This window comes from Molothrus ater, chromosome 3 (assembly GCF_012460135.2).
Source record: "Molothrus ater isolate BHLD 08-10-18 breed brown headed cowbird chromosome 3, BPBGC_Mater_1.1, whole genome shotgun sequence".
In the NCBI taxonomy this organism is placed as follows: Eukaryota; Metazoa; Chordata; class Aves; order Passeriformes; family Icteridae; genus Molothrus; species Molothrus ater.
The window spans coordinates 98,819,726-98,831,868 of record NC_050480.2 but is presented as its reverse complement, the minus strand read 5'-3'; the positions used below and the strand labels follow the sequence as shown (position 1 = coordinate 98,831,868).

Below are 12,143 nucleotides of genomic sequence, written 5' to 3'. Positions count from 1 at the left end.
CCTCATCAGTCTTGTAAGGTATTCTAGCTTATTACGAGCTTAAACTTTGACTGAAAGGTTATTTTTGTATCTGTTTGGAACTCAACTGTGTCCTGGGCTTACTCTATTTTTAAAAAGTAATTGCAGTACCTGCAATTTTATTTACTTTGCAAAATCATTTATGTGAAGAGATGGCTCTTTCAGCATGAAAGAGGCTCTTCAACAGTTCAGCTTTGTGGTAAGAGTTTCTTTAGCCTATTTACTCCTTTTAATAATAGTTGCTGTCAAACAACAGATAACTTCTATAGCCATGCTTCATCCTGCTTAGGAACAGGACCACAGGAACAATCAGTTGCTTCTCTTTCTCTGCTCCTCACTTATTTCTTGATGCAAGCCATGGCTCTCCATCAGTTGGGTTGATGGCTAGAGACTGAATCCTGCAGTCATGGTAGCACAGAGCATGAAACATCAGAATTCTCCCTCTTTTGTCCCTGACACCAGATTTCTCTCTGCCTCTTTCAGAGATGGAAGGGCTGGAAATTCAGCTGTAACTTCTAGCTTTTCCCAAATAATTTTCTGTCTCATTTTGTGTAGATGAGTCATAGTACTGAGTTGTGCAGACCTTTGAACATGAGTCAGTTGGTTTCACACTCCCTTTTCAGATTGTCCATTAATGACCAGGCTGAGTCTCTTTGGCCACAAGACTTTCAGCTACCTAAACCTCACATTTGACTTTTTAGAGCATCTGCAGTGCACTCAGAAAACTCTCAAAGTCCCTTAGTTACCCTAGTGTTATAGGAAATAGAAAAAAAGCTGAGCACTAAAGTAAACAATCCCATTTACAAAAAGCTCCAATAAGCCCCTAAGGAACCTCAAATTCAGATAAAGTGCAAAGAACCTCAGAGTCCACGTGAACTTGGCTGCTTCATCTGAGCTCTACCAGTTTTCAGCTTCTCATAGGAGCTGAATGAAACTTTGCAAATTGCTTACAGTACCATCAAACATCCTTCAGCCTTTCAAAAGAATCTCTAGGTGCTGATTTCCTAAATTAAAAATTCCATAACTTTTGATTATTAAATGACAATTTATTAAAAAAAATTTGCATTCAGTTTCCTCCTCCTCTGTGGAAATGTCTTGTACAAGTGCTAAAGGCATGCAGGTCATGGTAGAAATAGTCTGAAACTGTAATTGTGCAGAGTAAAAATCCTAAATTATTGCACACTGACACTGGGGACATTTAGTCTGCAGCAGTGAGGCTGGTCTCAGTGTTTCTTCATCCAGTAGTGATCTCTTACAAAAGAGGTACATTCCTTAGAATTAGAAGCAAAATGGTTTTAATAAATCATGTCTTTAAAAGGAGTCAGCAGCAGGGTTCCAAAACTCTGAGTGGTTTAATCAACTATGTCCTAGATAAATTTATCTTGGCTGGCACTTCCAGAGCTTCTGTGAGATCCCTACAGCTGCAATTTGGCTGAAGTAAAATAATTCAAAATTTTCTTCTCTCATAGTGGTATTGCAGTTCCCACTCTGGGAAAAAAAAACCTATGGAGGTTTATTTTTTATCCTGAAGATCCTGAGAACTGAAACTGGGGAGATTTCTGAGCTAGAAGAACAAATGAGATGCTGACTATGTAAGAAAACATTGGAGGAAATTGATCATAGGAAAGTGTAGATTCCTTGAAAGCCACTGTGCATTGGAGAACAGAGACAAGCTGCTGCTGGGAACAGGAGCATGGAATTAATTAGCAAAAATAATAGTCTCAATACTATAAATGCTAGGTACATAGAGAAAACTGTTTATGTGCTACATGTTTCCCAAAATTTTGCAGTAATACTTCTTTTTAAAGAGCATGAAAAAATCAATAAATAGTATGGTAACTAACAGTACATGAATTTGTGGTTTCTAAAAAAATATTGAAAATATTGAATCTGTAGAAATTTGATCCTTACAATACATTTGTAACATGAGGAATCTGGAAAACTCAAAATATTTGTGCTTAAGTAAAGCACTAGATATTCCTGTTAGCCACCCCTAACATTAGCACATCTATGAAAATGCCCAAAGTACTTCACAGATATTGACCCTCTGAAAACAGTCGCACTGACATTATGTTTTATGATATGCCAATTTGCAAGCTGCTTAGAGGCCATGAAAGGTATAACCATACAATCCATGCTTCCTGAAAAGACAGAGACAGAGGAGATGTTAATTCATATGACATTCTGGCTGAGAAGTTGACTAAGAAATGACAATATGAAATTGAATTTGAGGAAATGTCAGTGTAAGAAAAAAACGTGAAGTAATGGCTGGAAATAAAGCAGGTACATGGGCTTAATGGAAATGCAGTGTTTTAGTGCATTAAAGTGAGTTTTATTGCTATGCTTGACTTTCATAACATACCCTCAGTTTCATAACTGAGAACCCACACTCTGTTTTACTGTTGCAAAATGTTTTCTTTTCGTTTGAAAGGCTTTCCAGTGCTTAAAATTAATTGAAATTTTACCTTGTAAATATCAAGAACATTGTTTCTTTGGAAATAAAGAACAAAAATAAAGTGTTATGAACAAGTCCTTTGCTTCATTGCTGATCTGGTAAGAGTTGAAAACAGATTAATAAAACTTCAATATCAGTTTTGAGGTAAAAATTATTATCTGCTTGATAAATATTTGCAAAAGGAATTAGCTAAGTCCTGCCCCGAGACCTAGGTCATAATGCCAGGAAAAAAAATCTGATGTCTTTCAGAAAGACGTTTTCAGTGTGCAATCTATTACCCAAACTAGCACTGTGAGTCACAGTGGAAGCAGAATCTAAACTACTTCAGAGAAAGGAAGTCATTTTGAAGTGATGCTGTAGAACAGGGACACATAAGAAGAGGTTACATGGCAAACACTACAGTGGAAAACTTCCATTTTAGCAGAAATGGAAAGTATTAAAATTATTTAGCAATGCCTCTTTTTGCATCATCTTAGTGATCTTAGTTTCTTAGTTCTCAGAGTGAAATAATGAAAAGCCACAGGAAATTCAGCCAAGGAGATTCTAGTTTGTTTCCTGACAAGGCAGAGATTGCCTATGAAAGAAAGATAAACAATCTGATGCATGTAATAAAATGAATTGAAAATTGTGCAATCTTTACCTTGAAAGCCATTCTTAAATCTGGGTCCCTTTGGTAGGAGCTCTGGAGTATACTCACGATAGCCTCCTAAATAAAACTGACTGAAGACATTGAGTCCAACCAGCCTTCCAGGAGAAGTGACAGTTTTATTCTTCTGATCATCCACCTTTCAATGAAACATTAATACTTGTTACAAAAAAGGGGTTTGCCTTTATTTAGGAACTTCTAGTGAAGAAAATCCTCCCAGCTTTACAAGGAAGCACAAAAATAATAATTACATTTTCCATGTAAAATGTGAAAAAACACAGAGAACACTTTCATCTAAAGGCTATCTTCAGGATATCCTTCTTTTTTACCTTCAGCCAGCCTTTCTGGAGATTTCTGCCAAGATGGATGACATGAATATTGAGCGTCAGATCGAGTGGTTTGCTAATGATTGTTGCTGTGCCAGAGCCTAGATTGTAGCTATATACCACTCTCCCATTACGGAGGCCTAGCTCCAAGAAATCATCTCCATTCAGACCTGAAAAAACAAAAGAAGGATAACTACTTATTGCAAGATTTAGTGAACATCAGTGTGTAAAATATACTCCAAATCCACTGAAAAATTAGCAATTTAGCAAAATAATAGCCAGGAAGCTTATGAGTTTACTATATATTTCTAATATTCTCTGTTTAACTTGTAATACTCTTTCTAGTATTATTTTGTATTTAAAATAGAAACTGCAGAGATTTTAAACATTATAGGATTTTTGACAGAAGATTTTTTTCATACTACAGTTAAGTGAGTGATATCTACAAAACCTGTCGACCCTTCAACCCCGGTGGATTAAGCAGTCATTGCTGTTCCTTCCCCCTGGAACATAAATAAATTTCAACTTCCTCCAAAATCTTAAAAAAAAAAAAAAAAAAAAAAAAAAAAGAAATTTCAAATTGCAGGTGAGAATAGGCCCTGACTTAGTCCTGTTCCAGGATGCTTTCAGCTTTCATTATAGGTACTTCAAGAGCCTCAAAACCAGACGACACCTGCTGCTCTGAGGCAAGGGGAGTAACAGGGACATGGCTCTGAAGAAGCTTTTGCAGCTTCTATCAAGCTCCTTCAGCTGCCCTTGACTCAAGAGCACGTGGAGATTTATTGCACCTGCCCCTGATTGAGGCAGCTCTAGGATGTTCATTGATGGAATTTCCTTGGTCAGCCAAGTGCTTTAATTCTTTAAGCCTTCTTAACTTTCAGGTTAGAATGGATTGATTTTCCAGTTTGCAGTAAATAATTTAATTTCTTTACATTTCGGCCTGCATGCTATAAGTGTTGTTTGTGCTTTTAGTAACTACAGTGTAAAATGTCATTTGAAGGAATTTAAGTCTGACATAAAGCCCATGAGTAAGAGTTCAATTTCTGGACCTGGTCATGCAAAATAAACACATTTTTACACTGTCATCTTTAAAAAGCATTCAGTCTCTCTCCTCATGCAGGCAAGGGAGGAACCACCATTGTTTAGAGAAAACCTGATCAACTTGTTTTTTTTATCAACCCCAACCTTTCTTTGTTTATGGTAAAAGAATCAGGATACAAACAATGGTGAAAATGAAGAATGTTCTCACTTGTGTCTTAGGATGACTCAAACTGAAATTCAAAGCCATCCATTTCTTTTTACAACTCTCCCGTGAATTCAAGCAATTCAGTGTTCAATTTCATGCCCATACATGGTATTTTAGTTGATATTTTCTTCTGTTTTCATAAGGTATTTGTTTCAGGGAAGGTCTCCCTATTTGCTCCTCCAGTGTCACATGGTGGCTGCCATTTAAAATGTGTGTTTTGATGCCCCTGTCTCAAATGCATGGGAAATTTTCTTCATTTGCAGAAGATAAAGTAGTCTTTTCCCCAGGAAACAATGCTACTTATATTGACTTCCCACTAAAGCTCTGCACACAGCTGCTTCACAGCCAAAACTGCCATATTCCCCTTATCTCATATCCTGGAAATGAATCTGGGTTGTACTGTGCTTTTTCTATACAGAAGTTTGTTTTTTCTATAGAGTTACTATTCTGATGCAATAGGAATCTATAGAAAAAAGAAAAGTAAATCCTTATTCCAAAGGATATAAATCCACTGCCTCTGTAGAAAGTGTGCAGCTACATTCAGTTGTATAGAACACAAACACTATTCATTTTTTATTACAATGATTGGTTCATGATTTATTCATAAACTGAAGGAAATCCCATTGCTTTCAGTTACACTGGCACATTACCAGTGAAGGACTTCCAAACTGAAAATAGCAATTCTTTTAAAAAAACCTTTACTAATGTTTCTGTTTTCAGCAGTGTCTACAATGTACTTATGTCATTTGACCAGCAAAACTAGGGGAAGCATATTACAGACAAACTGTTATTTAAAAGACTTTTTGATTTTTTAAAATGCTTTTCAGAATTAAAGTGTGTTAAAGACATGCAATGTAGCAGTGTCAGTACTCTACAAAACTGACTGGATAGTGAAGATAGTCATAGAATCATAGACTGTTGAGAGGTTGGAAGGAACCCTAAAGATTATCTAGTCCCAACACCCACTGCCATGGGCAGAGATACCATTGACTAGATTGAGTTGCTCAAGGTCTTATCCCTGGCCTTGAACTCTGTCAGGGCTAGGGTAGAATAAAATAATGTTAATAGTTTGCATAAATGAGACAGCTTTAAACTTTAGCTATGTATCGGGACAGAATTTTATAGTAACTCACAAGAGGTTAGCTATGAAATTGATGCCTGTGGTTTGGGCAGAGTCAACATTGGAGGGGAATCAGATAGGGTGCTGCAAGAGAATGTTGACTACAAGAAATTGGATGAAATGGAGAAAGGGGAAAATTTCAAATGAAGTATTAAAAAGTGCTTCCTTAGTGGAAGATCACTAGCTGTGAAAACCCTTATGCTTCTCCTGTTGACAGCGCTATTGCTCAACACTCTGGAAATTGTTAAAACAAGAGCATCTTCTTTGGTAAGAAACTGCTTTTGTTGTTAAAATGTGGGGTGCTCAGTCTACCCAACCATTAAAACTAAGGAGAAAATCACAAATTATCAACAACATTTTACCATCACCTCATTGTTCTGTGTTTCTTGAGCCTTGCCCTTGGCAGGTGTGCTGCTGCCCACCCGTTGTTCGACATGGGGATGCAGCAATGCCTGACTGCTGTACCACAGTGCTCACACACACAAATCATATGCAAAGTAATAAAAAGCCAGGTTTCTGCCTGGCAACTGCATAACAAGCCCAGAATGCAAGTATTCTCATTAATAAAAATGACACCAGTAAAACTTTTTTTAAAAACTCAGTTCAGTCAAATATGATTCCAAGACCTACATTCCACAATGACTTCTGACAGTTCAGGGTACACCCTGCAGGCAGGCTTTTTTGAGACAAATTTTAGTGCAATGTATCTTTTATACTTAAGCAATTTTTTTGGAGTTCTCCTTTGATTGTAACAAAAAAGAATCAGATTATTTCATACCATTGGTGTTCTACATATCGCATTTGCATTTTCTCCATCCTGAATAAAGACAATGAATTAATTGGTATGATTTTTGTTTGGTTACATTTCCTACAATTGGAAATGTTTCAAACAGGTGTTAGAAATTCAGTTTCCAAGGCTTCAGAAACATGTTTGAATGTGGTGGTTCATTCTTGTTGTTGAAAAGAACGTTCTAATGATTTCTTTGTGTTCATATTACAACAGAGCTTCTTATAAAAATTTAATGGTGCAGACATTGGCTTTTGAATGCTGTTTTCTGAATGATTAGATGGAAAGGTTTTAGGTAATTACTACTCCGTGCACCATTTCTGCTCAGCTACACAAAAAAGAAAGACAATATTTCATCCATCCACAAAAATTAATAACAGCTAGTGACAGAAAAAGCTGCCTGCGAGTGAATGGTGACTGTCACAGGATTAAAATGTGGCAGGATGAGAGCTCTACCTGGATGTAGTTAAAATGATGGGAATGGAGTTCAGTTAGCAGGATCAACCAGGTTTGATCAATCAGTCTCTTGCTGAAGTTTGGGAAAAAACTTAGCAAATTCTGATTTCCACACAGATAGAAGCAGAGCTAAGTTTTGAGTTTAAATCCATTCAGAGTGGTTAATACCAATCTGTGTAGGCTAATTTGGGTAATCAAACTGATAAATTAAGTACCAGGGTCTCATAGCACACTAAAGCGCTGCTGAGCTGCACTAGCTAAATTTGACAGGATGTTTGCAAATGAAAAGTAGCAGATTTAATTAAATCATAGATAAACTGCTGAGCTGTTCTACACTAACAAGTTTTCGTTTGCATTGCAATACAATAACAGTCTGACTCCTGCAAGTCTGCCACAAGGAGAAAGGGGAAGAAGCCTCAGAGGGTATAGGAGTTTAAATAAAGAAATTTAGTAGAAAGAAAAACCTAAGAAAACATCAAATGTATTAACATAGCACATGAGGTATCTCCTGTATCCTACTGACATGGTATACTGCAATTGCTTTGTTAGATATATATGTAACTGCATAATGCCTCCCCAAAACTGATTTTTAATAATGCATTTTGGGACCTCAGTATGTTAAAACAACAAATAATAATTTGTCCCCTACTTCATCCTTCTGAAACATTAATTTTCTGACGCTGTTCAGCATAAGTGTAGGGTTCCTGTAGGTCAAGGGCCATATCTGCAAAACTCATGTGATGTTTCAGATATGGTAAAATACCTACTAAAGTAGTAGAGAATTCTATCATACTTAAATCACTCTCCTGCTGTGATAGGTTTAGACATAAAACACATCATCCAACCTCCCTTTTCGGCTTCAACAATTCCATAGGACAGCTCCAAACCCAAAAGCTAGGTCATGCTCCAATTGCAGAAATTATTAAGATAAAAATAAATTTTCCTTCTTATGAAGTATCTATGAGTGGTTTATGTCTGCATCAAATTATATAAACTTTTTCTCAACTTTCATTAGTATTATGGCTTTTGTTTGGAGTAATGCTGAGATGGACAGAGCACAGGTATTGTTACCCATGCCATGCTGACACCATGCAGGCTGCCACAAAGGGGTGCTGTGGAGAGATACCTTACGTATTGATAAAATCTTAGTACAAATACTCTGAGTAGATTTAAATAACTTGCTTCTCAGCTGTGTTAATCAGACCAAATTGAATGCTTTGCGACACAGACTTTAGCTCAAATTACTTGTGGCTAGCTTGGGTTAAGTTGCATTGAGAGATCTCAGGGTTTAGGGTCTCCTATTTTATGTGAATAACACAGAGTTCAATGATCAATAATGAAATTTTTGTTAACAACTGAAAAAAGGGAACCTTGGCCTTCAGGTTACCATCAATTTTGTTCAGAAATACATTACCTCAGAGTAATTGTTGACTTCAATTACTGGAAGCAATTATATTTCTCCTTAATAAAAAGAAACATTTCTACAACCTGTTAGATTTCTCTGTCTTTACAAAACAGTACAGTTTTGAAGAGATTATTTTCCCACTAATGACATTTCATCTTAAATAGAATCAAGAGAAACCTGTGCATATTTTTTATCCTACTTGTTCAATAAGAATTTGACAGCTTGTCCTTACAAGATAAGTGATACAAATAAAGCCTACCTTGGCCCTTCTGTCCAGTGAAAAAAATCAGGTTATCTTGTAAAGCTGACTGGTGGTTTGCCAACTGAAATTTCAAGCGAAATTCATAGTAGAAGGTGATATTTGGGATTTTAGAATAAGCTAGGAATGAGGTATATCCAAAGACATCTGTGCCGCTGAAACTTGGCTGAGTAATATTAATAGCTGTATTAAAAAAAGAGTAAATTCGGTGTTAGGGCAAAAGGTCCAACAGACTTATTTTAAAAAATGAATTTTTGGCAACTACTGCCATCTCCTGGATTCTAGGTAACATTACTACAAATAACAGTAATATTTAATCAAGACTCAGACAGACAAAAGAAAATACAGAAAGAAATTTTCCTGTTACAGGAAATGCCATGTCTAACAGGAATTTGAGTGAAAGTGAGTACAAGAATGTGCTGACAAGGTTATGGAATGATAATTCTTCACAGGTAGAAGAAATAAGAAAAAGAAGCATCATAAAAGTATGAATTTGCAGCACAGTGAACAGGACCCACATGAATTGCAAATAAAATCAAGTCTATACCTGTCTGTACAGAAAACAGAGTGCTGGTGCTGAGTACCCACATGGCTCCTAGGGCTGGCAGCCAGTAGCCAGACTGCTGTAGTCAGTTCCTGGAGCTGATGCTCAGAGATCACATAGTGCTTGTATTGACAACATGGTTCAGTAAAAACAGGAGAAAGAGGAATGACAGCTTAATCCTGAAAGACTGGGTCTGGGACTAGATTTAAAAGATTCGAGCAGTTACCTCCAACCAACCTGCACCCCAAACGTGACTGGACACAGCTTTATTAATGAAGGCAGTGTGAGGGATGGGGGGAGGAAGGAATACAAATCTGCACCATGCACAAACCACATGGGGAAACGCTAGTCAAGGATTATAATACTCCCCAGGGTAAATCTATATTAGCTTAAGTTCATCTAAGCACCTAAATGCTTACAGGGAGGGAGAAACAATACCATGTAATTGTGAAAATGTCATCACCACCTCCAGAGTGTGGAATCTGTTTCTAAATTTGCAGCCTGGGAAAGCTGCCATATTGGCAATGATGTGGCAGGAATTTCCTTGATACCTGCATCTGAGAAAAGATGCAGACACAGGCATGGAAAACCTTTTCTAGCACAGACTTGGAATTTGCAGCAGTACAGAGTGTACTGTCCCATGTATTGAGCACTACTCCACACATGTGGCACATTATGCCTTGCTCTTGATCTTAGATGGGAGCCAGAAAATATGAAACAGTGGTTTTGTCCTAATTAGCAGGATACTGGAAATGAGTCTGAACACAACCTCAAGCTTCAGACCTCTGTGAGTCATGGACTGAATTGGAGGCACAACACAACTCCCCCATATTTAAATCTCGTGTTAGTTTTAATCCACTCGTATTCCCTTAGATTACTTGAACATGAAGGAGTCTCAAATTCTGTATTTTTGCTAATTCAGAAAAATATGACACACAGACTGCTCCTTTGATGCAAAGTATTATTCCTTTCTTTTTTCCTTTCTTTTTTCCCCCTTTTTTGGGGTGTCTTTGTGTTTATTTAATAAACCACAAAATGTTTAAGAGATGAAGATTTTAAAATAAAGAAGTCTTTGTGTTTATTGTTTTTTCCTGCTTCTATTTAAAATGGGAAAAGCAAATTCTCTCATGTACCTTCGCAGAGCCAGGTAATTTGGTTTGCTGGCAGACATCACTGAAGAGTCTATTCCTGATAAGTTATCCCAACAGGGGATAATTCTTTATGCCCAGGATGAGGTATGCCTTTGTGTCAGCTGTTTCCTAGGAGCATTCTAAGTGGGGAGTTATTTTCTTGCCTTTCTACTTGCTCCTTCCAGTATTCCATATAAAGCTGGATTAAAGATTGACAAAAGGCCTTCTTCAATGCAAGGAAGCCACAGACCTGTTGGAACAAGTCCAGAGGAGGCCACTAAGTCAATCACAGGGCTCTAACACCTTTCCTGTGAAGACATGGAAGAGTCTGAGAGAGCTGGGGCTGCTCAGCCTGGAGAGGAGCAGCTCTGGGGAGACTTGTAGCAGCCTCCAGAACACAAAGAGGGCTTACAAGGAAGATGGGGAAGGATTGCATGAAGACCATATGGAGCTATACCTCCATCAGGCATGTAGTCCTGAAGGGGATAGTACTTTTTAAGGCAGTAAGAGTCCCGTGGGCATTTTTAATGGAAACTGTGACACACTATTTTGATTTACGTATTCACAGTTTTCTCCACTGTGCTGAAGAAGTTTCTCACACCTGGTAGAAGTCAGATGCAGTATCTAATTAACCACCCTATCCTTAGCAGGTAGGCACATGTTTGCGAATAGTCCTCCCTATGCTGGTCTCTGGAGAGTAAAATGTATTTAGAAATGTTAATTAGTAACGACTCAAAAGCTTATATTTCTGGCTAACTCAATCTATCTAGCTTGACAGCTATTCCATATTTTGTCTGTCTCTGAACTGCCACTTATAGATTTTATAGCACATTTTTAATCATGTTTCTTGTCTACACCAAGTATTGTTTGTCAAAACATCTTTATCGAATCACATAAAAAAGTGAAAGGTCATCAGTAAATGTGGATCAGTGTTTGAGATTCACTTCATACAATGACCTTCATTAATTTGACTTTAATGCAGACTAGTTTACCACAGTTGTACATATATTTAACTTAAAAATTGAACGAAAAAGTAATAATCCTGTATGAAAAACACAGTGATTGGCAAAATCATGTGAAACAAAACAGCTCCACCTTTCTTATAATTCTCTATCTTTTCATTATAAAGCTATGGAGCCAAGACTGCAGAAAACTACATAATCTTTTCCTTGGAACACAGTCCTTCTAAACAGTATTTGTAAAATGTTTGAGGCTGGTTGAATTAGCAGAGGGCACAGCTATCTTCACTGGGTTATTTTTCTTTTCCAGTCTGCACATCATCCAAACTGATTTCTACTCTTGCTCTTGTAGTGTACAGTCTGAAGTGGTGAAGAGCAGAGATGTGTCCCAACAACTTTGATTATGAGCCTTGCTCGCACACTCCAAGTAAACACTGTGACTAAAATACACATTGCTCTGACAGAGTACTGAAGTCTTTTATCAACTTTTGTCCTTGATCTTGTCCTGTGTCTCTCTGTCAGTTCTATGTCATTCATCATTCTGCTTTTCTGCATTCCCAGCATTGAGCAAGTAATAATGAATGATATGTCCCATTGACTCACAAACAAATAATGACAAATTATCCCATTATATAAATGTATCGATGTGGTTGACTTCTTACTTCCCTAATATTGTATATCTCATCAGAGCTGAGCACGAAAAATGGGAGATAGAAAAAATCAACTATACTTTGAAAAAAATCTTAACAAAGAGGCTCAACTTCACTTCTGAATTCTCTACCCCCCCCCCGC

General features: G+C 37.2%; 1 protein-coding gene across 1 annotated transcript in view; it reads right to left on the bottom strand.

Annotated features, from left to right (window-relative positions):
* The window catches only part of EYS (eyes shut homolog), a 797,164-nt gene that overhangs the window by 33,722 nt on the left and 751,299 nt on the right, over positions 1 to 12,143 (bottom strand). Inside the window, exons 42-44 of the mRNA XM_054514337.1 lie at positions 8,719 to 8,901; positions 3,449 to 3,615; positions 3,114 to 3,258 (exon numbers count right to left, since the gene is read on the bottom strand). Of these exons, the coding sequence (XP_054370312.1) occupies positions 3,114 to 3,258; positions 3,449 to 3,615; positions 8,719 to 8,901 (495 nt within the window). The remainder of the gene's footprint in view (positions 1 to 3,113; positions 3,259 to 3,448; positions 3,616 to 8,718; positions 8,902 to 12,143) is intronic.